The sequence below is a fragment of the Miniopterus natalensis genome, chromosome 11 (genome assembly GCF_054644295.1).
Source record: "Miniopterus natalensis isolate mMinNat1 chromosome 11, mMinNat1.hap1, whole genome shotgun sequence".
In the NCBI taxonomy this organism is placed as follows: Eukaryota; Metazoa; Chordata; class Mammalia; order Chiroptera; family Miniopteridae; genus Miniopterus; species Miniopterus natalensis.
In genome coordinates, this window is record NC_142091.1 from 77,707,636 (window position 1) to 77,733,266 (window position 25,631).

The window sequence follows — 25,631 nt, forward strand, 5'->3', positions numbered from 1 at the left end:
CTGGCTGTGTCGGTGCAATCCTTGGGTGGGGACAGACGCGTCCCGGGACCCCCGTCCTTTGTCAGTGACAAGAGGAGAGACAACTCTGGCCTGGGGACACTTGAGAACAGTCCCCGCCCACAGGGTGTCAGAAAACCAGCTGTTCCATGGTTCCAAATGGGTTTGGAGGCTTCAGAACAATCCAGCTTTCCCAGACCTGGACACCTGGCAGGGGTGGCTCCACCATGCCACCCTGGGCCTCCCACTGCCCACACTGACTTGCCTACCTGCTACCCCAAGCTACCAACAAGCCTGCCAAGCTCCTCTGTGGCAAGGGTATGGGGCCACTGCAAAAAACGGCTCAGAAATGCTGGACCTGCCTCCAGAGAACTAGGCCTGGACCCTGCTGGCAGCAGGACCCCTGGGAGCCCGTTGGTGCCGTGGGCTTTGTGGTCAGTCTCAGGATGAGACTGGGATGAAATATGGGAAACACTTGGATTGCGAGGAGCCGAAGGACTTGGCAGGAGGCTCCCCACCCCACTGCCCAAAAGTTATCTCAGTGGGCCCCCTGGCCCCAGGGACAGATCCCAGGGCCCAGCCAACTACCCCCAGGGCCAGCCATGCAGAAGTTGGGGAGAAGCACTGAAGGGGGCTGGGCATAGGGCTGTGGGTACAGTGGGTTAGACAGCTTTGCAGACATGTGACTGTTCTCACTTCGTTTGCGGCTGGTAAGAAGGTGTCAATGTGGTAACTGTGTCCCTAGAATGTAACCTCCACGTTAGTTCAGGAGGAGGGCATAGGGGCAAGACAGGAACTGGGGCGGGGCTGCACGCCCTGGTGGTCTGGGGCATGCCTGTGGCAGGTGTCACCAGGTGGGCCTGCCACAGAACAGTGACACAGGTGGTGACCAAGGCCGGGCTGCAGAGCAGACAGGAATGGGGGCTGGAAATAGGTTATGGGTGGGGTTTGGTGGTGATGCCCCACAGCCCATGAGGCTCCTGAGAGCAGCCCATCCCCCAACCTGGACGCCAGACCCAGGCCCCTCAGTGCCATCATTCCTGTTCACCGGAAGCCCCACCCTCTGAGGTGCATGATGCAGCTGGACCACTGCTGATCCTGGGCCCCGTGATGCTGCTCAGACCCCACTGCTGATCCTGGGCCCCATGACGCGGCTCAGACCCCACTGCTGATCCTGGGCCCCGTGACGCTGCTTGGACCCCACAGCCCACTTTATTTGCCAAGTTGTACAGAGTAACACTTAGGGGCACAGTTCCCAGGAACAAAACAGGAATCAGTAACAGGGAGCAAGGGGCTGGACTCCACTCACTGAGGACACCAGGGCGGGGGCGGGGGGCAGGCCCGGGGCTGGGTAAGAGGCCACCCCATGTCAGGGGAGGGGCAAGTGGATAGGTCAGGGAGACTCAGCAGTTCCTGGGGCCTCTGCACCATTTCTTGGAGCTAATTTAATGGAGGTTTTGGTGGCTGTCCTGAGGTACACAAGTCCCTCTCTGCCTGGCCTGGGCAGCTCACCTGGGCCTGTGTATGTCCTGGAATCCCACTCCAGGCACCTGTCCCATATTGGTGGGGGGTCCATGGGCACAGGTGTGCCTAGACATGGTACCCCCCGTGGGGGGTCAGGGCAGCGACAAACACAGCTGGGGGCTGCTGCCCACACGTTTTATTAAGATGCACCGGGAGCCTGCCCAGGCCCCATGTGGAATGTGGATGTCAGGGCTCCGGCCCTGCCCAAGCACCAGGGTCAGCAGGAGGCCCCTTGCCCCCACCCCAGCCCGTGTGTGGCCCCAACCTCCTGCCCTTCACAGGGTCTCAGGGGAAACACTGCTCTGGAGATACATGGATGAAGAAGTTAAGATGCCAGAAGCCCTCCCAGGCCCCCATGTGGCCAGTGCTCAGCTGCCCCCTCTGGCATGGTGCTCAGAGGCCTGGCCAAGGTCCTGGGGACGCCGCCTTCCCTCCCCCACGTACAGGCTGGCAGAGGCCTGCAGCAGGACGAGGCCATCTCCCGGGTAGGCGGTGTCCTTTGGCAGCGGAGCAGGGTGGCGGGCAGTGGGCAGCCTACGCACAGTAGGTGTCGGCCTTCACCACCTGGCAGTACATGGTCATCGCAAAGGTCAGGCCCAAGATCTGCAGGGACATGAGGGGGCCGGGCAGAACCACTCCATGGAACCAGGTCCTGCCTACAGAGGCCTGGACCCTGCCCCACAGGTCCCGATGGCCTGGCCCCTCCTGTGGGGATGTTTCCCCCACCCTTGGCAATTCAGATCCATCAGCTCGAGAGGTTCCTTGGGCTCAGACCCAGGCCCACCTTTCCCTCTGGCATGGCCACCTGGGCTCTGCCCATGGCTTCAGGGACTGTTTCAGGGCCCATTAGCTCCAGGCTGGGTCTTGGGCCACCTGCCCCCTCCCCACCTGCCCCAAAGCCCCAGCATCCTGCCCCTTGCCCATTCATCCAACTGTGATCGTCACTTATGAGTGTCCATCTGGCCTGGCTTCCACCTCCCATCTGTCTGTGAACCTCAGGAAGGGCGGCTGCCCTGATGACCAGGTTTACTGACCTGGCTCAGCTCCCCAGGGGACCAGGGGGTAGGGGGGCAGGGCCCAGCTGGACCTGCCTATCAGGGCTGGGGTTGCCCACCCTCACCACACTGGGCAGTCCCGTGGGCTGGGGCTCGGGCTGCAGGAACAGGGCTGGCGGGGGGGCACAGGGTCCTCAGCACAGAGGCGTCCAGGCTGTGCCTCCGCCCGCCTCTCAGGAGCCCAGGGCAGCCCATCTATCGCTGGGGTGTCAAAGGCAGTTCCTCCGTGGCGGTGTCCCTGACCACTGCCACAACCCCACCTCTGCCTGGGGCGGTGGGCTCCACGCGGGGTGCCCCGGCCCCCATACCTGCACCAGCGCTGTGCACAGCCCGAAGACGCCCACCGCCAGCAGGTTCTCCTGGAGCCACATCTTCACCGTCTCGTAACACGGCTGGAGGGAGAGCGGGTGTCACTGGGGCGGGCCCCGGGCGCAAGGCCGACCCCCGGGCCCGGGGCCGAATCCGGGGCGCGGGCTCACCGCCTTCCACCAGGTGCCGGGGGCGTGCAGCCCGCAGCTCTCGCTGAACTCCAGGCAGCAGGAGTCGGGCACGCGCGTGGCGTTGTAGACCTCGAACCAGTCCGTGTAGTTGGAGACGCCGCAGCAGCGGAACTGCGGGGACACGCGGCTGGGACCTCGCTGGGGCGCCCCAGCCTCGCGTCGCGGAGGTCCAGCCGCGGCCCCGCCCCCGGAGGTGAGGCCCCGCCCCCGGGTAAGGCCCCGCCCCCAGCCTCTCGCCCGCTCCCAGCTGCGGCCACGCCCCCGGAGGTGAGGCCCCGCCCCCAGCCTCCCGCCCCAGCCTCCCCCGCAGGTAAGGCCCCGCCCCGGAGATCAGCCCCGCCCCCAACAGTGGCCCCGCCCCGGAGATCAGCCCCGCCCCCAGCCTCCCGCCCGCTCCCAGCTGCGGCCACGCCCCCGGAGGTGAGGCCCCGCCCCCAGCCTCCCGCCCCAGCCGCCCCGCAGGTAAGGCCCCGCCCCGGAGATCAGCCCCGCCCCCAACAGTGGCCCTGCCCCGGGGTGAGGCCCCGCCCCCAGCCGCCCCCCCCCAGGCGTAGGCCCCGCCCCTCACGTCTGTCTGGATGATGCTCCAGGCGTTGGTGAGCCCCACGTTGCCCGGGGTGCCGTACAGGTGCAGGCCCTTCTTCAGGTCTCGCTGCGCATACCTGTCGATCTGCAGGCGCAGCGCGGTCAGCGGGACCTCCCCCTGGCGGCCAGGCCTCGCCGTCCAGACCCCGCACCCCCGCCCTCCGTGCCCCGCCCTGGGGTGGCCTCTTCCCAGGCGCCCGCACAGCTCCCAGGCCTCGGCTCCGCGGCCTCCCCGGCCCACCTGTGCCCTGCGCACGGGGTTAGGGTCAGACACAGCGGCACGGACCCGGCCCAACGTACAGACAGACCCAGAGTGACAGGCGCACAGCGCTCCGACTGTCCATGCACACGGGTCAGCACACACACGGCCGTGCCGCCCGCCCAGGGGCTCGCGGCTCTGACACCCAGAACGAGGAGCCCACCAGCGCCCAAGGCTCGGGCCTAAGACCTTCCTCTAAACGGCCACGGCGCCGGGAGAAATGGCTGGTTCCCGCTGGGCACAAAATACCCGAGATGGGCCTGGAGAGTCTTCTGGCATCAGAATGCAAAAAGGAAGTGCTGCCCTGGCCGGTCTGGCCCAGTGGTTACAGCATCGGCCTGCAGGCTGACAGCTCCTGGGTTCAGTTCCGGTCAAGGGCACAACCCCAGTTGCGGGCTCGACCCCAGTGCCCCTGAGGGTGCGTGCAGGAGGCAGCCAATCCATGTGTCTCTCTCATCGATGCTTCTCTCTCCCTGCCACTCTCTTTGAAAACAATGGAAAAAATATCCTTGGGCCCGGCCAGCGTGGCTCAGCAGTTGAGCACCAACCTAGGATTCAGGAGATCTTGGTTCGATTCCTGGTGAGGGCACAGGCCCGGGTTGTGGGTTCGATCCCCAGTAGGAGGCATGCAGAGTCAGCTGATCAATGACTCTCTCATTGTTAATGTTTCTATCTCTCTCTCCCTCTTCCCTCCTCTCTCTGAAGTCAATAAAGATATATTTAAATATATATATATCTTCTCAGGTGAGGATTTAAAAAAAAAGTGTTCCCCAAAAAGTGCTTGGGGGCCAAGCCAAGGAGCCAGGAGCCAGCTGAAAGAGCTCCCATGGCAAAGTAGAACAGATAAGCAAAAAATAAGTCTTGGGTGATAACCCAAGGAACAAAGCACAGGTGAAGCCCTTACTGAGGGAAATAAACAATTAAATAAACAGGCGGGACATCGGAGTGTTTTTCAGCAGGAGCTGGAGCTCACCTGAGCAGCCCAGAAGCCTCCCGGAGCCTCTGGCCTGGTGTCCCCTCCAGGCCTGGACCCCGGGGGCTGTGGTTAAAACCAAGCCCCAGGCCAGGTGCCATGGATCAGACGACAGGGCCGCTGTCACCCAAGCCGAGTGCGGGGTCTCCGACAGCCGGCCGTTGGCCGCACACCCGCCCTGCCGTGGCCCCTTGCTGGGATGGAGCCCCCACACCCAAAGCTGCGGGCAGAGGTGGCTGTACCTTGTCCGTGTAGGCAAAGAAAAGTATGGCGACAGTGGCCTCCAGCAGGAACACCAGCAGCAGCAGCACGAAGAACTGGGGGGGCGGGGGGCAGACAGACACAGGCCTCAGCAACCCTGCCCAACCCCCAGGGGTCAGCCACCCCAACCCTGGAGCCTTCCACCTTCCAAGGGCCCGGCCACTCCCTTCTGAAGGGTCTGTGGTCAACATTCCGAGGACAAGGCTGAGAGCATCCCGAGGACATCCTGCCTCTGAATCCACACCAAGGCCAAGGCCAGGCTAGCAGCAGCTCAACAAAGGGTCCCAAGGCCAAAAGGCTGGGGACAGGGGCTGGGGAAGGGTCCCAAAAGGGGCAGTCTCGGGGAAACAGGCCCAGTGCAGGCCGGAGGGGCCCTGCCTGTCCCGCGTGTGCACACATAGGATCGTAGGCACGCATGCACACGTGTCCCTGTCCTGTCTCGGGAGGCCCCCACCAAGCTCTGGCACTGCCTCTGAGAGCAGCCCCAGCCCCCGACACCCACTGCCCGGGGGTGGAGCTGTGGGTGGGAGCCGGGCGCCCACCCCGCTGCGCCCACCCCGCGTCCGCCCCGCCGCCCCGCCCCGCCCTCACGGTGAGCAGGAGGCACTTGTTCTCCTTGATGGCCCCGACGCAGCCCACGAAGCCGATGGCCATGACAAAGGTGCCGGTGACAATGAGCAGGTTGGCGGCCGACAGGGACGGGAAAGAGGAGGACAGCGTGGCGAAGTTGCCCTGCGTGGCGGCCAGCCAGATGCCGACGCCAAGGATGCCACAGCCTCCCAGCTGGGATGGGGGGGGGGGAGAGGGGCAGTGAGGCCGCAGCCCAGGTGTCCAGGGCAAGCCCACGTGCACCCCCACCCGCCTGCTGGCCTCCCAACACCCCCAATCCACAGCCACAGCGACCAGACGGCAGGGCCCCACGCCTGGGACCTGGTCATGCTGTGGCTGGAGGGAGGCGGTGGTGCTTGGTATCTGCTACCATGAATGGGGCACCCTGTTGAGGCAGCCTGGGCAGGGGGCCCCAGGGCACCCCCGAATGCTACCCCTCCAAGAAGCGTCCCCCTCTGCCCCAGAACATGGCCTGCACCTCGCCCATCCATGCTGCCTGCTCCATGGGTCCAGCCCCACAGCCGCTCTGGACCTGAGCAGCCCAGGGAGACCCCACCTTCGAGGCCTCAGCAGGACCCTACATGCTCACTCTTCCTAAAAATCTGGCTTCCCAGCGGGTGGCCCGACGACTCCAAACACCAGATCCCACGTGGCCGCCACCTTGTGGGCCCCTCTGAGTGTCCCCAGCTGTCCCCTAGTAAGCACAAGCCCCAAAGCACCGGTGGGCCTTCTACGAGTTCGGGCAGGGGTGGAGCAGAGCGCCCGCCCCCTGCCCTCGCTGCCTCCTCCCACAACCACTGGAGCCCTTATTGGATTTCATAACTGCTCATTATTACAAAAATCAACTAAAACAAGAGGAAGAAGCGGGAGAGGCAGGGCAGTGATGAACCCAAAGAGGGCTCTTAGCCTTGTCCAGTGATGGGGACGCCCGGCCTCGGGGAAGCAGGAGCAACCGCGACTGGCCGAGGGGGCTGAGGCTCCAGCCCCCACCCTCACACACTGAGGCCTTGGGCTCTGGGTTGGCTCAGGGTGAAACGGGGGATGTTCCAGGGAGCGGGCTGGGGGCCCTCCCCCCCACAAATGCTGACCAGCACCTGGGGACCGATGGCCAACGGCTCTGGGGAAGGCTAGGCAGCCCTGGGGGCCCTGCCCCACTCTAGGACTGGACAGAGATGTGGGACCCTGCGCCCCCATGAGGGCCCGGGAGCGTCCTGGCAGTCTGGCCTCGGTCCCCATGTGCTTGGCCAACGGGCAGTCTGGGCACAAGTCCTGCCCCCCAGAGTGTTCACCTTGCACACCCAGGACAGCGGGGCCACCAGACTCCAAAGGCCACAGTGTTACTCACCCAAGGCCACCAAGAGCCCCACATCACCCCACAAAAGCCTCCCCAGCCTCAACAGCCAGACTCACACACCATTTCCCAGACAAGCGAACCAAGACTGGGAGATGAGCCGCCCACCCAGCCAGCCCTGAGGAGCTGGCCACACATCCCCACCCCACTCCCCAGGCCTGGGGCGTCGACCCCGACAGGGACCCCGCAACTCAGGCAGGCCCTGTGGGCCCTGAGCCTCTCCCCCACCACAGTCAGCCTGGCCACAGCGGTGGGGGTGGCAGGTGCCGCTGGTCTCCATAGCTCACCCGGGAGTGCACATGGTGCATTAAGCCCGGCTGGCTGGCAGGAGACCACAATTACAGGGGGTGGGGGTGCAGCTCAGCCCAGGCCTCCTACAGCATCTGGAGTCCCTCTGGACCTTGCCCAGGCTGAGCAGAAGGAAAGCCCCCAGTGGAATGTCCACCCACCAGTGGGGGAGTCCAGTCAGCCCAAGGCCAACACCTTCCCCAAAAAACAAGGACTGTTTGAAAATTACAAACAACACCTTTTCTAAAAAGAAAACAAAAAAAACACCTTTTCTGATGCTGTTGGCTCAGGATAGAGCCTGGGAAGCTCTACTGAATGGCCACCTGGTGTTGGGTACCCCCAGACGGGGCTCCTCCATCCATGGTCTGGGGTCACAGAGCCTGGCTGCACCCCTCCCAGAGCAGGATGGGGGAAGGAAGTGCCTAGGCCCTGTGCTTCTAGGTACCAGGTTGGCGGGCCCCTGGGACAGAGGCTGTCCGGCCCCAGCACTGACTGACCGGCCCTGGAGGTTCCCAGAAGGGCCACCATGTGTGACAAGCGTCTCTACCCTGGCCAGGATTAGAGCCTGGCACATGTCCCGCTCAGCATGTCTCCTGATCAAGCTCAGGGCTGTGATTAGGCTCCAAAGGCCAGGGGGGCAGGAGGCCAGGGAGGCTGCCGGGATGGGAGATCCAGGACCCTCTAACTGGACACGTCACCTGGTGTCTGCGCCCCCCCACACACACTTGGCAGCTGGTCGCTCACGGCCCAGCACACACCCAGGCAGGCACCCCAGGTGAACACACACCTCAGAGCCGGGTTTGGGCACAGCCCCAGGGTGGGGCGGGTGTGCTGGCTGTAGGGAGATGTGTGTGCCCCCCACCTGCAGGATGGATGGAGGCTGGCCCCCCCACCGGCAGCCAGGGGTGGTGCTATCCATGGTGCTGACCTCAGGCAGGGCCAGGGTCAGGGAGCTAGACTGGGCCACCAGCACCTCTGGGCACCCTGAGCCTGCCTCTGGGAGGGGCCGCTAGTGACATCATGGGGCACAGAGGGAGCAGGGATGAGCACTGACTCAATCCTCCCACCTGCCTGCCTGGCTGCACCCCTCCTTGTCCCCATGCCCATCGGGACACCCAGCACCTCATCCCCACGGAACTCGTGGGATCTGCAAGGACCCTGGGAGGGAGGCTGAGGCTGGGGGCACCCACTGGGGCACTGTGTTCAGAAACAACACCATGCAGACCCGCACTGGGGCAGGGGAGAGACCCAGGGGGGAGGGTGGGCCACCCCTCTGTGGAGGGAGCTGGAAGTCAGGCCCTCTCTGGCTGTGACCCACTGGGGTCAGCTGACCCCTGGCCCCTAACTGGCTCATAGCTCTGGGTATCAGAGGGTCACAATTAGGTGGGTGGGGCTGCCTCTTGGGGCAGGTCCCTGAGCAGAGGAAGGTGCTGGGCTGTTCTTTAAAACCCAAACCGCCTGTGCTCTGCCTTCAAGGGAGGTGGATGGCTCCTGTCTGCGGGAAAAACGAGACCACGCTGCCTGGTGGGGGGACTTGGGGAAGGGAGCAGAGGGATGCTGCCGGGCAGAGCGGCCATAGGGGACAATAAAGAGATGACAGGAAGGGGCAGTCCAGGTTCCGGGGGGCCCAGGAGGCGTGGACCCCACTGCCAGTCCTGGTGGACACATCTCTCCTTAATTAACACTTAGAGAAATGTCCTGGCCTCCACCCTGAGATGGCAGGAGAGACCCCCGCTGGCTGCGACCCGGACACATGCCATCACACACCCTGTGACACAGACAAGGGCCCACATTGTCACAGATGCCTCACCATCACAGTGTCACTTGCGACAACGTACACACCCTCACAGGCCACAGACACACTGCCCTGTGCCCCGTCACCCCCACCGGGCCCAGGTCCCTCCATGTTCAAGTACATTTGCAGGGAACAGCCACCAAAACTCTCACAGACACGCCCACTGACAGAGTGCACACCCGTGCTTAATAAAATCACCTGTAATTTTGAAATGTTTCTGCGTGTGCAGCTTTTAAAACATTTTGGCAGGAAAATTACAGCCTCCGAGTGCAGGAGGAAATGGGCCCCGTTACACCCACAGAACATCTCACGCAGGATAAATGCAGCTAAGTCCCCAGGGGCCAGGAGCTCTAGTCCCCCCCTCCCAGGTCAGGTGGGCCAAGACAGCAAAGCTGGGGATCCAGGACCCCGCCCAAGCTTACCAATGTCCCACCCTGCACCTCCCCAGCCCCTTGCTCACTGCCTGAGGCACTGGACCCACTCCCCAGCCAGAGAGAAGCCCAGGTGGACCCAAGAGCAGGCCCCGACCCAAGGACAGCCTGGGAGAGGAGGGTCCTCCACCCCAGCCCTGCCATCAACTGAAGCCTCCCTGTCTCTCTCCCATGCACCCTGAGCCCTGCCCTCACCTATCCCCAGCTACAACCCCCCTTCCTGCTGTAGCTGTCTTGTCTGTGGATTTTTCAGGTTGGCCTCGGGCATGGTTGGTGATGCCATCACCTCCAGGCCCATGCGGGGCAGGTGCCAGCAGGCCCTCTGCCGATGCCCCTCTGGCCACACGGCTCAAAGTGGCAGATGGCTGGGCAGTAGGCCATGTCCTTGGAATGGGGTGGAGGGCTGGGTGCCCACAGGGGCCAAGCCTGTGCCCAGAAGCCCCTCACCTGGCAGCCGGCACAGCCTCAGGGTGGGGGCTGGGCATGGTGGAGATCACCATCTACACATAGTTCAAGAATTTGTCCGCTGTGTCAGAAATCAGGTCTGTGGCTGCCCAAAGTGGGGTCGGGTGGACTGGGTAAAGGGGCCAGGGCTTCCCCACCTTGGCCGAATGTTTTTACCGGGGTCACAACTCCACGCTGTTCACTTAAAATCTACCCAATTGGCTGGAATTAATCTTCTTAGTCACCATGAGCCCCCAAGTCCTCATTGGTGCTGTTCTCTCACCCCTAACCCTAGGAGCCCCCCAGGTAACCCCAAGGCTCAGAGATGAGCATACACAGCCCTGGCCCATCCTAGAAATGGCCCCACTAACCAAGGACCCCCTGAGGCAAGTACCCGGGGGGGGGGGAATGCAGGGGAGAGACAAGGACCACGGCAGGGCTGCCTGGGAGTGGAGAGTGAGGGGCGGCCACCAGGCAGGGCCCCAAAGGGCAGGACCTCACTGGCTTAATCCTCGGGGCAGCCATGGAGGAAACACCAAACCCGGTGCTGTTCCGCAGGCTGGAGACGGGAACCATGGCCAAGGGTGGGAGATGCAGCTGGGGCCCGGGACTGTCCCACCACACCCACTGCCTCCCCCCCCCACCGAGCAATCAATCCACAACCTACACTACCCACCACAGCGACACCTATGGTTGCCAGCTCCGGTCACACTCATCTGCAGCCATCAGTGCCAACCACGCTGGTGCCCACTGCAGCTGGTCCATGCCCCCACCTCTTCCCGTGCCTGTCCAGAGCTCCACCTGCACCCACCTCTCTGAGGGGTCCTGGCCTCCAGAGTTCACCTCCGCTCTGGGCCTGGGCCTCCCCTCCCAGAAGCCCCTTGCAGAGCACAAACCCGTGGGGTGACCCTCTCTGGAAGCAGGCATCTGGGGCAGGAGCCTCCTTGGCTCTCACTCCCCCACTTGGCCCCAGGCCAGCTGCCCCTCCCAGTGACCCCTGACTCCCCCACAAAATGGGGGGGGGAGAAAAGCCAGGGCGCAGGATGGAAGGGAGGTGCAGAAAGGTAGACCTGGGTTTCTAGGCATCCGGCCTTCCCTGGACCACATGCAAATGAGCATGCAAATGAGCCTCCTTCTGGAGTCCACAGCCCAGGCCACGCCCCCTCACTCCCGGTTGTGGAAGGGAGGTTGGCTCGGGAATTAGTGATGGCACAGGAGTGACCTTGGCGTCCCCCTGCCCAGCCACTGGAGCCTAGGTCTGGCCCGGCTTCCTCCAACCTGTCAGGTGTGGCACCTGCCTCGGCCACAACGCACCGCCCTCCCCGCAGCGCGGGACTGGGTGGCAGCTGTCCCCGTCCTGGGGGAAGAGGCCACGAAGAAGTACCAGCACCTCTGACCTGGACACAGGCACGTCCTGTCTGAGCAAACCCAACCCACTCAGCAAAAGTTATGGGAGCCCCGCACAGCCTGCTGGAGAGGCACCCCGCGCACACTCAGGGTGGCGCACCCAGCCCGAGCCCCCGGTGCGCGCCCGCCCCTCCCCGCAGCCCCTCTGGAGCCCAGGGTCCCTGGGCCTGGTAGGTCACCGGTCCACTTAGGGGGGGTGGTAAAGAAAGAATTCGGGGTGCAGGCAGGGAGGGAAGCGGACAGAGGGGAGGCCCCAGCCCCAGCACACAGACCAGGGCTGGACGCCGGGCAGGTGCCGCTCCGTGCCCCGGGCAGCCCCGTCGGGCACGCAGGTGAGGGCAGGACTCCTCCCGGGGAGCGGGGCGGGGCCGGCGGACTCCCCCCCTGCACCCCGCCGGAGCCCCTCCCCATTGGCCGGCCAGCCCCGGCCCCCGGCCCCCCCGCCCCCACTCCAGCGGCAGCGGCGCCCCGAGAGCGCGCGCCCCGCGCGCCCCCCGCGCCCCGGCCCGGCGCGCCGCACTCACCCAGAAGAGCAGGTTGAAGGCGAACATCAGGTACTTGACGCCCTGCAGGCAGCCGCGCGCCATGCCGCACCGCTTCAGCTCTAGCAGGAAGATGAAGGACAGGTCCAGGTAGAAGACCACGTACTTGGTGCCCTTGGGCGACGTGTAGCGCGCGCGGGCCGCCTTGGGGCCGGGCCCGGGGCCGGCGCGCAGCCCGAAGAAGGCGCCGCCCGCGTCGCCGCCGTCCCCGCGCCCGTAGAGGCTGCTGTAGCGCCGGAAGGGGCCGCCGCGCGCGAAGCCCGGCTCCTTGCCCTCCGGCGACGGGCTGCGCCGGTAGGTGGACTCGTCTGTGCTGGAGCGGCGCATGGCGGGGTGCCCGCGGCTCAGCGCCCCGCGCCCGCCGGCCCCGCGCGCCGCATCCCGCCCCCCGCGTCCCCCGGCCCCCGCGGCCGCAGCCCCGCGCGCCCCCCGCCCCGCGCCCCCCGCGGCCGCAGCCCCGCGAGCCGCCGGCGCAGACCCGGCGCGGGTCCCGGACACCTGCCCGCCGCGCGCCGCAGCCCCAGCGCCGCAGCCCCGCCCCGCCCGCGCCCACCGCCAATCTGCGCCCGCCCCGCCCCGCCCCGCGGACCCCTCCCCTCCCGGCCGCCGCCGGGCAAATCCGCCGCCCGGCCCGCCGGCCAATCCCCGCCGCGGGGCGACGCCCCCGCCCCACCCGGCCCCTCCGCCCGCGCCGGCGCCCCTCGGGCTCCCCTCCGCGGCTCGCCAGGGGGGGACGGCGCTCGCGGGGGGCCGGGGAGCAGTGCAGGGCGCAGGGCGCTGGGCGCAGGGAGCTGGGGGCCAGTCCCGGGCAGCTCTGGGCCGCGGAACGACGCCCCCCGGCCTTTCCCGGGGCCTGCGGGGCTTGGAGACCCAGCCGCACCCGATGTGGGACGCGCTATGCAAATGAAGTGACCCAGTGGCTGCCCGGGGGCGACTTGGGGTGGCCCTGGCTTTGGTCCGGGGCCCAAGCCTCTGGACCCGGGCGAGGTACAGCGTGGCGCCCGGCCGTGCAAGCCCAGCACTCCCGGGTGGGCACTCGCCGAGCAGAGCTCCTGCAGCTGACAGCCTGAGTGGGAGGGGCACCTGTGGGGTCAGCCTGGGGCACCCAATGGGAGGCTGGAGGGAGGCAGAGCTTCGATTTAAGACAAGCCCCAAGAGGAGCCAGGGTGAGAGAGGGCAATGGGAAGGGAAACGGACAGTGGGGGGTTGGCTTGGGTTCCCACACTGGGCCCAGCACCCAGGATGCCCTCAGCTCCATCTCACTCAGCCACTGCCGTCCCAGCGTCCCCCAAAAGTCCTGCCACTCCCACGCCCATCTACAAAACCCTGTGCCCATCACTCCAGGTGAGCAGGTGAGTCTGGCTGAGATGAAACTGGAAAACGCAACCCAGCACACTAGGGTCACCTGCAGTGTGGACACAGGTGCATCAGGATTGTGGCGAGTGGGGGGCTTCCCAGTGACCCTGTTCCCAAAGTCCAGCCCCTCCCCCACAAGAGTCCCCTTCCTCCAGCAGGTGAGGCCTGAGCAGAGCACATTCAGGTGGCAGTGTCTCGCTAGCCCGGCCTGCCCCAAGCCCAGGAGTGTCCAGCCTGCGAGGACCTGGGCTAGGCGTAGATGAACCCAGGGGGCAGCCAGACCTGCTCCCCACTGCCCAGCAAGGTGGTGACGTACCTGGGCTTGCCACGGGAAGGAAGTCAGGCGGTGGGCAGTGCCCCTGAAGGTGGCCCAGCAGGTGGGCTAGTGGGCAGGCGAGCGGTCAACACAGCCAAGGCAGGCAGGAGCTCTGCGGAGGGAAGACAGGCAGAATGGAGGCTGCCCCTAATTCCCACCCCATCGAGGCTCTCAGAGCCCAAGCAGGCCCCAAGGGGACAGGGAACAGCCCTCCACTCAGGACTAGGTCCCTACAGGGGAGGAGGAGAGCTGGGGCACAGGGGCGCTACGTCCCCAACCTCTGGTCACTCAGCCTTCTGAGACACCCAGGCAGGAAGGCAGGCTTGCACACACAGACACAGAGTACATGTGGGGACACACACACGCAGAGAACATGCGTGTTCAGATGCATGGGCTCACACACAGACTCAGCTCCTAGCCATGTGTCACCTCTGAGGTCCCAGACCCGTGAGACCAGCCTATGTGGTCCGCTACCCCCAGGTGTCCTGCACTCTGCCCCCTTCTCGGCTCCAGACACCACCAAACTCATCTCACACTCTCCGCAGAGCCCGCCGGTGATGACTCATGAGGCCCTTCATCTGCCCTCAGCACTTACAGGGGGGCCTGTCCTCCCCACCAGCCAGGGAGTGTGGGGAGCGGGCATCCTAGCCACACCCTCTACACCTCCCCTTCAGAAAAGGGGCTCCGTCAGCCTGGGGACTAGTGCAGGTGGTCTTCCCTGCAGCCCCAGGGCACAAGGGACTGAAAGGCCCGACATGACACCCTGGCAGGTGCCCACTGTCCAGTCACCTCTGGGGTACATAGGCCACTTGGAGGGTCAGTCCAAGCTCCTCCCTGCGAGCAACCTGAGGCCGACCCCCAACCTCAGTTAAGGGTTATGAACAGCACCCACCACAGTGGGGAGAGGATGTGCTTGGGCCAAGGGTCATGGGACCCCCCCCCCTGCACCTCCACAATTGCTGCACCTGAGGATGAACTCACCATGGAAGGGTTTCAGGGCCCAGTAAAGTATCAAAGACAATGGGGGACCTGCCCTTCCCACTTTTTTTTATGAACCCCCTCCCCAGGGCCACAGGGCCCAAAGCCCACAGCAACATTTCAGAAGCTAAAAACCATGCGTCACACCTGCTACCCACACAGGCCTGAGGTTGGCCTGCATGTCACCACCCCCCAGACCTGGTCATGGGGGCGCCACCTGGGCAGGCCCTAAAGGATGGCCCCACCAGCACCCTTCATGGCCCCACAACCCTCCTAGACCCACAGATATCAAGACCGTGGCCGACACAGGATGACTGCCCCACACTCCCAGCCCCCACTCAAGCCCTCCCAGCCCTCACTCCCACCCTGAGCAGCCCAGACACAAGCCTGCCATCAGGGCACGGGGGCAGGTCCAGGACAAGACCAGGGCTGGCTCCCTCCCTCCAGGGCCACCCTCCTCCTCCAGGAAGCTTCCCTGCCCACTCCCCACTCTGGGCTTCCTTGAAGCGAAGGGACCAATGGGCCCGTGTCCCCCAGAACAGCACACATGGCAGGCAACAGGGACAGGGTTCAGCCCCATAGTGGGGGGCAGGTAGGGGCTCCCCAGGCAGTGTGAGCCACACAGAGGCCATGGGCACCTACCTGGCTATCCCAAGGCCCACTCAAAAGGGACCTGCGCAAATGCAGAAACAGAGCATGCCCACCATGGACTTGGAGGCCTGGGGCGGACAGAATGACAACTGATTGTCTGGCCCGCCCTGAGCCCCAGCCCTGAGCCCCAGCAGCGGAGGGAGCCGCCCGAGCACACAGCCCAGCAAGGGCTGCTCTGGGTGGAGGGAAGGCCAGGCAGCTCTGAGGCGGCTTGGAGGAGATGGGAGGGCCGGGCCAACACAAACAGGCCTGCGGTGTGGCCTTCCTGCTGCTGCTTCAACCCTGTAGGCCCAGGGCCCACCCAGGCCCCCAGCCTGGGGGAGGGGCAGGCAAACACCAGGCTGGCACCCCCTCCACATGCAGGGCCCAGGCAGGGTCCAGACAGGGCCATCTCTGGGACCCAAACCAGAGCCTCAAGGGCTGGGAGACATCCGCTACAAGGGAGGGGTCCCCCTGGAAGAGACCACCAAGGGCCTCCATTCTCCTCCTGGGCCCACCCAGGCCAACCCAAGCTCAGGGCCCTCCCCACCCCCCACCCCACCCCCATTCCTCCCCCTCAGGTATTCCTCTGCTGGAGGCCACGGAGAGGTAGAGGTGGAGGGGACACAATTAGGATCCTGGGGGGAGCGGTGCCTTCCCACCTACCAAGGCCCTGGGAGCACCCTGCCTCAGTTGCCCAGTGTATGCCCACCCTATGTCAGTGAATGCCCTGTGCCACCTGGACCCCTACTGAGAAGTACCCTCAGGAAGCCCACATCAGCCAGGCTGGGCTGGCAGACAGTGACGTTCCCAAATGTCACTGCCATGGGCCCAGGTGTTCCCAGAAGGTGATTAGGTTAGGAGCAGTTCAGGCTCAAGCACACCTATAAACACCACTACTGAGGACTCCCCAGTCCCCGGGGCCCAGGGGGTTAGTGTGGGTGCAGCAGATGGGTGACCCCATCTGACTCTGGGGAGAAGTCCAAGCACTTGTGTTCACGGACCCCGCCCCACCCTGCGCATCCTGTGTGAGCTCACATCTACCCAAAGCAAGCGGAGCTAAGGGCCAAGCCTGGGCCCCATGTCCGCACAGCCAGGATCAGGACCCTGGTTCCATCCATGGGGAAACTGAGGCTGTGATGCAGGGCGAGTGGGCGGGGCCTATCTCCAGGACAACGCTCAGGGCCAGGTCCCAGAAGCTAAAACTTCAATCTCTGATTTCCCCTGGTCCCCTGCTTGCCCTCAAGTGACTCTTTCTAGCAGGAAACATGGCTCACGAGTTCCAAACCACGTGTGCACACAGCTCCCGCCTCGTGCCTGCACCCCCCCCTTACTGGGAGCAGGACACCCATTCTTGGAAAACCTGTGCCTGGGACACATCTGTGCTGACACCCCACACCAAGAGGGTAAGCAAGGGCCCCCACCTACCCCAGCAGGCAGGCAGAGCCCTAGCCCCACCAGAGCCCCCTCCATGGCTCCCTCCTGCCCTCAGCCACCCGGAAGAGAGCCTGGCTTTTGCCTCAACTTGCTCCCCCCCACCCCTCTCATACACACACACACACACACACACACACACACACACACACACACACACACACACAGGGCCACTCAGGGCCCAGGTAGGGGGCCGGCGGCAAGGCTGACCTGAGGCTTCCCCCGGAGTCCTGTGGTCCAGCCTGGGCAGAGTTGAGCTGGGAGGACCGAGTGCCCCAAGGGGCCTCTGCGCACACGTGTGCTGGGGCCAGTGCACACGGGCTGGGACGGGGCAGCGGCTCTGCTCCCCATGGCCTCTCCTGGGAAATCTGGGAGCTGGAGGGAGGAGCTCTCCAAGAGGATGCTGCCCCCGCCCCCAAATCTACATACAGCTCAGTATTCCAGGAATGTCAACTTGGCTCCGGTCAGCACCGGGCGGGAGGCTCGCTCCCCTCACCCTCCCGAGTAAACAACAGCTCGGGCAGGAGCACTGGTGGCAAAGGCCCGGGTGGGACAGGCCCTCCTCCGGGAAGCCTTCTGCCCCCACCCATTCCCGAAGGTCCACCCAGCTGACATCCCCGATGCCCGCCTGGTCTCCCGCTCACCTCCACAGCCTCTGACAGCCTCTGTAGCTGAGCCTGGGTCTGACCCCAGGCCACTGTGACTCAAGGCCCCCTATCCTGCCCATCTGGCCAGAGACAGGATGTGCGTCCAGTCAGTGGGAGGGGGGTTGAGGGGTGTCAGGGAAGGGAAGTGGCTTTGGCTCGTGGCTCTGCACGTGGCAGGGTGGGGGATGGCAAATGCCATTGGGGAAGCGTCCCGGCCCAGGCAAAGGTGGAGGCACAAACTCCAGGCGGACAGCGGCTCTGGACAGCTCTACCCAGGACCCAGAGGACCCTCAAAACCTCCCTGCCCCCCAACTAAAGTCTCAGAGAACAAAAAGCTAACACCTGGGACCCAACCAGAGATCCAGATGTCCCAGGCCAGCGAGCCTGCCCAGAGCGGGCACGCGCCCTAAGTCACAGGTGCCACTCGGCACACATCCAGCCCCCACAGCCCAAAGCCCACCTCCTGCAGGAGCCTTCCCTGCCCAAAGCCCTCCCCCAGCCCCAAGCCCACCCCGTTTCCAGACACGCGGCCTCCACGCCCTTTAAATCCTCCACGGCCCCGCCCCATCGCCTCTGGCTCCACCACCTACCCTGGCCCTAGCCCAAACCTGTCCCCTCGAGCTACCGCGCAGGTAAAACTTCCAGGCCTCGGCCCAAGGGGTCCCTTTGCCAGGCTCCGCCCCGTTCACACACTCTCAGGCGCGCCCCTAGTGAAATCCCGCGTTCAACAAGGTCCCACCCAAAAGGCGCCTCTTCCACGACGCCCTCCTTGACCACCCTCTCCGCCCGCGCCCGTCCTCCGCGGCGAGCTGCGACGCCCTGGGGTCGCGGGGGCCAGCACAGCCTGTCCCGGGGCGCCTGCAGACCCCTTCCGGCCCCCGCCCCGCCCCAGGAGGAGGGGAGGCAGGACGCGGGCGCCGCGCGTGGACCCGAGCTGGCGGGACGAGCGGACGGCCGAGCGCCGCCGCCCGGCCGCTCCCACCGCGCCCTCCGCTGTCGGCTGCAGGTAACTACCTGGCCGGGCGAGCGGGCGGGCGGCCCCCGAGGGGACCCCGAGCTCAGCCGCAGGGACCCCCGGGCACCGCGGGCAGGGGCTCGGGCCGGGGACCCCGTTCCGGGCGGGGCCGGGAGGGACGGCGGGAAGCCCCCTGCGCCCGCCGCGGGGTCGCCCCGCCACTTGTTGCTGCGGCTCGGCTCGGGGCGCGGACTCCACGCGGGTGCTCTCGGGCCCGGCCTGGCTCGGGTCCGGCTCCGGCGCCGCGGGCGGGACTCCGGCCGCATCCCCGCGGGCAGGGGCTGTACCTGGGCGCCGTCCGCCCGCCGCGCAGCTGTCAGTCACGCGTACACGAGAAACGCGAACCGCGCCGCGGAGCTCTTGCGGCCCCGCTCGGACGCCGTAGCCCGGGACGTACCAAGGCTGTGGGCGAGGGGGCGCCGACAGGTTTGCCGCGGACGCGCGTGCCCCCCGCACGCACACACACGCGCACACACGCGCGCTCAGGGGCAGTTCGGGCCGTGGGACAGAACGCAGAGGCGCCGGGGACTGGCCGGGCAGGCTGGGGGCGGCGGGGCGGGGCGGGCCGGACACCCCCGCACGTGGATGCGCCCGGCGCGGGGCGGGGCGCCGCTGGAGCCTGAGCGCGGCCGGGACCCGGGGGCGCCTTCGCTGAGCCGCCGTCGCCATGATCATCCCCGTGCGCTGCTTCACGTGCGGCAAGATCGTCGGCAACAAGTGGGAGGCCTACCTGGGGCTGCTGCAGGCCGAGTACACCGAGGGGTGAGGCACCGGGCGGGGCGGGCGGGGGCCTCCCGTGCGGTGGGGCCGCGTCCCGGGGGCGGGGGCGGCGCAGGGGTCCCGGGCTAGGGAGCAGGGTTGGGGCGGGGGAGGGGTCCCGGCCTAGGGAGCAGGGTTGGGGCGGGGGAGGGGTCCCGGCCTAGGGAGCAGGGTTGGGGCGGGGGAGGGGTCCCGGCCCAGGGAGCAGGGTTGGGGCGGGGGAGGGGTCCCGGCCCAGGGAGCAGGGTTGGGGCGGGGGAGGGGTCCCGGCCCAGGGAGCAGGGTTGGGGCGGGGGAGGGGTCCCGGCCTAGGGAGCAGGGTTGGGGCGGGGGAGGGGTCCCGGCCTAGGGAGCAGGGTTGGGGCGGGGGAGGGGTCCCGGCCTAGGGAGCAGGGTTGGGGCGGGGGAGGGGTCCCGGCCTAGGGAGCAGGGTTGGGGCGGGGGAGGGGTCCGGGCCTGCGGGCCAGGTCGGAGAGCAGGGAGGTGGGGTCGTGATCCAGGTTGCCCGGCAGGCAGGGCGGTCCACTGCATTCACATCCAATTCCAGGTCACCCTGCATAGATGTTCAGCCTCAGAGTCCCTTCCAGCCTTGCTCTCTGGAGAGTGTTGCCCTCTCCCCTACCCCTACCCCCCACAGTTTGGGGAAAAGAGGGGAGTTGGGCATCAAGCCACTGGTGTTGGGGGCTTCTAGTTATCCCCTGACCTCTCCACCAGTTAAGCCCTCAGCCTCCTCCCTGTGCACCTGCTCCCTAACCTCTTTTCTCTGCTATTGGGGCCACAACATGTCCTGCAAGCCCCCCACTAGACAGCTTCCTGACCACACAGCTGTCATCAGGCGTTTGCAGTGTCTGTTCTCTGTGCTTGCCCCTTAGCAGGCGGTTGCCACCGTGCCTGCCTGAGTCTCTTCTGCATTCATCTCACCCTTGGCCAGTTTGTGGACAGCCCATGTCCTGGTCACATATGAACCCCTGGGGCGTGGGGCCTGCCGGCATGCCATAGGCTCTCTGTGCAGGTGTGGGATGAACGGGGAAGCCATGGGTGGGCTGAATGCTTGCACTAGGACCCTGAGGAGGCTGCTAGGGTGACCAGAGTGAGGGAGCAGCTGGTAGGCTGCACAGGACCTCCCCGCCTGGCCTCCCCTGTCCCAACTGCCACCTCTGCACATTGGGGCCAACAGTGTGAGAATTTTCTGGAGGCCTCGGTGAATGGACTGGGTCGCAGGGAAACTGGGGGCTCTTGTTGGCTTGGGGAATGGGCAGGGTGGCTTCCTGGAGGGGAGATCCCACAGCAGCCAACTGAGGCTGAGATGAACAGACCACAGCCTGCTCTCTCCTGCCTGCAGGGATGCCCTGGATGCACTGGGCCTAAAGCGCTACTGCTGCCGCCGCATGCTGCTGGCCCACGTGGACCTGATTGAGAAGCTACTCAACTATGCACCCCTGGAGAAGTGACCGTGCAGACCCTGGCAGCATCTGGCCAGAGCTCCTTTCACTGAGGTGTGGGTAGCTGGAAGCAATGCCTGCCCACAGCTGTGTGGACGTTTGTCCTCTCTGCTCTGGAAGGAACCATCTAGTAAAGGTCTTTGCAGAACCATAAGGAGGTCCTAACAGTTGGTCTGGTTCTATGGGACCCCCGCCACCCATGTACTTGTGTTCTGCCTCATGCCTGAGGTCTCATGGGGGTGAATGTGGGGCCCTTACTGCCCGGGAGGAGGGAGAGTCATCCCCATGGCAGTTGCTCAGCCTGAGGTGTCTCCCTATGGAGGGGGGTTACAGACCCCCAAAGACACAGGCAGAGAGTACTGGAGTACTGGCATCCCCACCCCTGTGTTCTGGATGCTCTTTAGGTTGAGTACAGAGGTCTACACATCCTCTCTCCCAGGACTTAAAGAACCAGATCTGGGCTCTGAGTAGAGTGCCAGCTGTGGTCACAGCTGCCCATTCTGAGGGTTCTGCTGCCAGAAGCTTCCAGGCTCCACTCAAGCTCAGTAGGCCCCTTCCCTTGCCCAAGTTCCTGCAGAAGGGAGAGGCAGCACCTGGCCTCCACAACTACCCCCAAAATCCCCACAGCAGGTCACAGGTGGCCCTGAGGAGGCTCTGCTGGTTGTCAGGTCTGGCTGAGCTCCCAGCGCCCTGGGCACTAGCATTTAATCCTGTGGGCCAGCCAGAAGAGCTGGCACCCTGGGAAGGGTCAGGGGGGCCCTGGTGCCTTCTGACCAACAGGGTGCAGAAAAGTTCAGAGGAAGGGAGGCAGCCACCAGGGCGGAGAGGAACAGTGGCTGAGCCCTGGCTCCCATTAACAGCACACATCCTGCCAGACCCCAGGCCTCACACCTCTCCCAGCTGGCTCACAGCCACACCACCATCTTCCCAGAATGTGTGAAGTTCTGCTTCAAGGCCTTTGCTCAGTGCCCCCTTGAGTCTTGTCAGCTCTCAGCTCACACCTGGTTGCCCTGGACCCCTAGGATTTGCCCTCCTGGCTCCCTGCTCTCCTTAGTCATGACCATGGGTAGCTGGGTCTGTCCACCCTGCTAGACGTGAGGGCTCTGAGGACCAGAACCGTCTCAATGATGCAGTAAGTCCACCTGTGAACCCACAGATATTTATTGAGCACCTACTATGTGCTGGGGCAGTTTTAGGCATCTGTAATACAGCAGTGAATAAGCCCCCAGACCCTGCCCCCGGGCAAGGGGAAACAGCAGTGAACATTGTGGCCATTTTGATGATGGTGACAGCAGTGGGAGACAAAGCAGGCTCAGCAGAGCAGGTGGCTGGGACCAGGGGGATCGGCAGAGGTGTGGGACCCTGGGGACATGGGTGGCACTGACCTGGTGGCAAGCACGTGGAGCTCCTCACCTGCAGCTGATCAACATCCTCCTCCACCTACCCCACACAGCAACACCCCTCCAAGTTCTGCCCCACACCATGTGGGGTGTGTCCAAGGGGCTAGGAGCACCCTAGGGTGGGCCAACCCAGCCCATCTCTATGTTTCCAACTAAGCACAGGCATCAGGGAGTACCCTGAGGTGTCAATACTCCCCCAAGGGAGGTGGCCTGTGGGAGGGGGGCACTTTATTGTCAGAACCCAGTCCCCCCACACCAGCAAGACCAGGACCCCCCATTGGCAGCAGTGCTGCCCCTCCCCCACTGCAGGAGGGGACCCTGCCTCAGGACTTTGGTGTGCAGCTAAAGGCACTTGAAGCTCCCTCTGGGGTGGGGGTCCCCAGAGGGCATGATGATGGCATGGTAGTGGAGGATGGCACAGGGGGAGGGGAGGGAGAGGCACCCAGGGACCCCAGTTCCCTGGCTGTCAGTAGTATCAGCTCAGTAGTCTCGGCGAGAAGCTGCAGCGCACAGGCGCGCACAGGGCCAGCGTGGGCAGGGTCAGTAGTGCTCCAGCTTCAGGCTCTTGTACAGGCAGCACGTGAAGATCATGCCGAACACCTGTGGCACAGAGCCGGCGTGAGCGGGCCATGGCCACCAGCCACCTCGTGTCCCTGCACCCACCAGGGCCCACCCTGCCCCAGGGCCCGCACCTGCACACAGGCGATGCCAATGCCCACTGCCCCGATGATCCTCAGGTGCTCCTGGATGAAGGTCTCCAGCTTGGTGATGCAGCCGCCCTGGGAGGGTAGGGGCGAGGGCGCTGAAGGTAGGCAAGTCCTCCAGCACCCAGCATCCCTCACAGGGAGCCCAGGCCCGCCCACCTACCTCCACTTTGTAGATGTTGGAGGCGTGGTCCCGCTGACCACAGTGAGCCACCACGGTCTTGCAGCAGCTGTCAGGGACCAGGCGGCCACCTGCCTCCCCAGAGCGGATCCACTCACTGTCCTGCCAGTCCTGGGAGTTGTTGCTGCCACAGCAGTGGAACTGCGGGGAGTCGGCCAGGGCTGAGTCCCTGCCCCACCCACCCTGCCCGACTCCTGCAGAGGTCCCAGAAAGGCCCCTCCCTGAGCCACCCACCAACCTCCTGCTGCAGCTTGTCCACTGCGCTGGTCACGCCCTCGTGGCCTGGCTGGTGGTACCGCTTGGTCATGGTGTCCTTCAGGTTCTCCTTGAGCTCCACGTTCAGCTGGAGGCAAGATGGTGGTAACTTCAGCCATGATCTAAGACCCTCCAAGGTGGGGCAGATGCTGGGAGGGGTGTGGGGAGGGCTCCGAGGGAAAGGGGTCAGGTGGGCTGGGAATCACCCAGGTGGCCATGGGGAGGGGCGCGGGCGGGGAGAGAGGTCCAGGTACTAGGAACACCTGCCTTCCCCCATGAACCCCTACAGTGCACCCTACCCCCAGTGACCCAGCCCCCGTCTCTAGGGCCTGATGGCACATGGTCAGCTCTGGTGCTTGGGGGGGTCTGCGTGTACGTGTCTCCGTGTGGCCTGTCCAGGCTCCCTACCTGCTGGTGGTAGACGTAGGCGAGGGTACCAGCAACGATCTCCAGCAGGAAGATGAAGAAGAGCAGGAAGAAGTACTGGGGCAGAGAGGTGGGGGGGTGAGCAGGGACAGGAGAGGGGCACACACACCCTATCCCTCAGCAATTCCCAGTGTCGGCTCAACAGAGTCCCCACCCTCCGCTCCCAAGTGGCCAGAGTGAGGGCTCCAGACTGCAGGTGAGGGCTTCCTCTCGGAGACGGTGTCTTCCCCCGCTGGGGGTTCCCAGGAGGGCTGGGCAGGTGGAAGGGACACCCCCCACCAGGTGAACACAGCAGAGGCTACACTGCAGTGTTACACGTGACCCCTGTCGGTCCCTTCCTCCAGCCCCAGCCAGCCAGACAGGGAGCCCCCCACCAGGCACCCCCACCCCCAGTGCCAGCCATGCCCCGCTGACCAGGCGCAGCAGGTTCCGCCGCTCCTTGAAGGTGGCACAGCAGCCCAGGAGACCGGTCACCATGACAACAACGCCAGCCACCACGAGGATGTAGGCTGTGGCCAGGTAGATGCCCGAGGCCAGCAGGCTGATGTAGTCACTCTTCAGGGCCAGCGTCCAGATGCCTACGGCCATGATGGCCAGACCAGCCAGCTGTGGGCAGTGCACCGGTTCAGTTACCACATGTGAGCCCCAGACCAGGACTCCCTTCAAGGACCAGGGATGGGAGGACAAGCGGAGAAGGTGGGTCGGGGGCGGCAGGCGCCAACTCCTCACCCAGAAGCAGCAGGTGAAAGTGAAGAGCAGGTACTTGAGGCAGACGGTGCCGCATGTTGACTTCTCGTTGAACTCGCCCATCCTGGGGCTGGGAGCAGGGGTGGTCGGAGAGCCCACAGCACCAGGACCTGGCTGGGAGGAGGCCAGACACTACTGAGGAAAAAAGGAGGGGACACTGGTGCCCAGGCAACCACTGGCCCTGGGTCAAGGCCCTGGGAGAGTGTCCATGGGAACCAGGAGGCTTCCTAGGCGGGCAGCTCAGGAGCCCCCACCCCACTGCAGCCAGGGCAGATGCCTGGTGCCCACGGCCCTGGAAGGCAGGAGGGCCTGGCTCCCCTGACCAGACCCCAGGGCCCAGGGGGCACAGAGGACCCCTAACCATCACTGGCTGACTCACCCCCACTGGCAGCCGGGGCAGGAAGCCCCAGCAGACACCGGTGATGAGCTCATGCAGGCCCCACCCCCCACCCCAGCATTCCCCAGGCCCCAAGTCACTGGCTGGCAGGAACCTACCCTCTGCCAGGCTGGCCTGCCCCTTACTAGCCATGTGGCCTTAGGGGAGCCACTCAGGCTTCTGTTAAAGGGCAGACCTGCCTTCCTCCCAGCAAGAGCGGGCACCGTGGAGGGCACAGGCACCCCCCAGACCTGGGGCTTCCTGACTCCCGGAAAGGGACAGTGACACTAACCCCAGCAAGAAGCACAGCTACAGGCCGTCCTCCGAGGCACCGCGGGCGGGAACAGCCAGCCGGCTCTGCCGCGACGACTACCCTGGGGGGGGCACAGGCGGGACACTGATGTCAGCGCCCGGGGCCACTTTTCCAGACACTGCAACGCCCACAGGCGGACTCAGGCAGCCCCACCCGGCACTCACCTGGCCGCAGGCCGGGCTCCCTGAAAGGCAGGTGGACGGGACTTCCCCGGGAGGCTCCACTAGAGGGCGGGGACAGGTCACAGGTCAGACTCCAGGCGACTGGACAGGACCCTGCCCCCTCCCGGCGGCTGCGTGCCCCACACGGCGGACCAGAGCCCGCAGCGTCACTCGCAGCCCCAGCTCAGGGAGCGGCCGGCGGTATTTTGGTCTGAGCCAGGGAGGGGGAGGGCAGAGGGCATTTCTGGACAGTCCGATCCTGGGAGGAACCCCACGCCTCCTCCAAGCGCCCCTAAGCCTTAGCGCCAGACCCGCCGCGGCTCCTCCCGCACGAAGCAGCAGTGGCTGAGCCTGGGAAGGAAAAGAGGCGCAGACCCCCCACGCGGAGCTGACCCCCCACGCGGAGCTGACCCCCCACGCGGAGCTGACCCCCCACGCGGAGCCGCCCGGGGCAGCCCCGAGGTCCCCGG

General features: G+C 65.4%; 3 protein-coding genes across 7 annotated transcripts; 1 reads left to right on the top strand and 2 right to left on the bottom strand.

The window, feature by feature from the left end:
* Positions 1-1,168: 1,168 nt before the first annotated feature.
* Positions 1,169-18,738, bottom strand: TSPAN4 (tetraspanin 4). Of its 3 annotated transcripts, none has more exons than XM_087822096.1 (9): positions 18,685-18,738; positions 13,694-13,805; positions 12,004-12,083; positions 5,746-5,937; positions 5,136-5,210; positions 3,645-3,746; positions 3,056-3,187; positions 2,885-2,968; positions 1,169-2,124 (listed from the first exon to the last, which is right to left on the bottom strand). In XM_087822096.1, the coding sequence occupies exons 3-9, from the start codon at positions 12,064-12,066 to the stop codon at positions 2,056-2,058; spliced, it is 717 nt and encodes a 238-aa protein (XP_087678222.1). In that variant the 5' UTR covers positions 12,067-12,083; positions 13,694-13,805; positions 18,685-18,738; the 3' UTR covers positions 1,169-2,055. The 3 variants fall into 3 exon arrangements, with proteins under 3 accessions (XP_087678222.1, XP_087678221.1, XP_087678220.1); XM_087822095.1 differs by lacking the exon at positions 18,685-18,738 and adding an exon at positions 16,946-17,629; XM_087822094.1 differs by lacking the exons at positions 13,694-13,805; positions 18,685-18,738 and having other exon boundaries at positions 12,004-12,348.
* Positions 18,739-19,043: 305 nt separating this feature from the next.
* On the top strand, positions 19,044-20,752 carry POLR2L (RNA polymerase II, I and III subunit L). The gene is made up of 2 exons (XM_087822482.1): positions 19,044-19,159; positions 20,499-20,752. The coding sequence occupies exons 1-2, from the start codon at positions 19,065-19,067 to the stop codon at positions 20,605-20,607; spliced, it is 204 nt and encodes a 67-aa protein (XP_087678608.1). The 5' UTR covers positions 19,044-19,064; the 3' UTR covers positions 20,608-20,752.
* Positions 20,753-21,743: 991 nt separating this feature from the next.
* On the bottom strand, positions 21,744-25,085 carry CD151 (CD151 molecule (Raph blood group)). Of its 3 annotated transcripts, none has more exons than XM_016219614.2 (8): positions 24,980-25,085; positions 24,294-24,421; positions 23,979-24,170; positions 23,547-23,621; positions 23,122-23,226; positions 22,866-23,024; positions 22,691-22,777; positions 21,744-22,598 (listed from the first exon to the last, which is right to left on the bottom strand). In XM_016219614.2, exons 2-8 carry the CDS (start codon positions 24,372-24,374, stop codon positions 22,539-22,541), a joined length of 759 nt encoding a protein of 252 aa, XP_016075100.1. In that variant the 5' UTR covers positions 24,375-24,421; positions 24,980-25,085; the 3' UTR covers positions 21,744-22,538. The 3 variants fall into 3 exon arrangements, with proteins under 3 accessions (XP_016075100.1, XP_016075101.1, XP_016075099.1); XM_016219615.2 differs by having other exon boundaries at positions 24,294-24,446; XM_016219613.2 differs by having other exon boundaries at positions 24,294-24,425; positions 24,980-25,072.
* Between the last annotated feature and the right edge of the window lie 546 nt (positions 25,086-25,631).

Bases quoted from the DNA above. Each gene is read 5' to 3' on its own strand.
- TSPAN4 (XM_087822094.1), bottom strand. From the start codon at position 12,348: ATGCGCCGCTCCAGCACAGACGAGTCCACCTACCGGCGCAGCCCGTCG. The intron at 3,747-5,135 runs GTACAGCCACCT...CTGCGCCTGCAG, and splicing joins TCTTTGCCTACACGGACAAG to ATCGACAGGTATGCGCAGCG. The intron at 2,969-3,055 runs GTGAGCCCGCGC...CTCTCCCTCCAG, and splicing joins CCGGCACCTGGTGGAAGGCG to CCGTGTTACGAGACGGTGAA.
- POLR2L (XM_087822482.1), top strand. From the start codon at position 19,065: ATGATCATCCCCGTGCGCTGCTTCACGTGCGGCAAGATCGTCGGCAAC. The intron at 19,160-20,498 runs GTGAGGCACCGG...TCCTGCCTGCAG, and splicing joins CAGGCCGAGTACACCGAGGG to GGATGCCCTGGATGCACTGG.
- CD151 (XM_016219614.2), bottom strand. From the start codon at position 24,374: ATGGGCGAGTTCAACGAGAAGTCAACATGCGGCACCGTCTGCCTCAAG. The intron at 24,171-24,293 runs GTGAGGAGTTGG...CACTGCCCACAG, and splicing joins CTTTCACCTGCTGCTTCTGG to CTGGCTGGTCTGGCCATCAT. The intron at 23,622-23,978 runs GTCAGCGGGGCA...TCTCTGCCCCAG, and splicing joins GGCGGAACCTGCTGCGCCTG to TACTTCTTCCTGCTCTTCTT.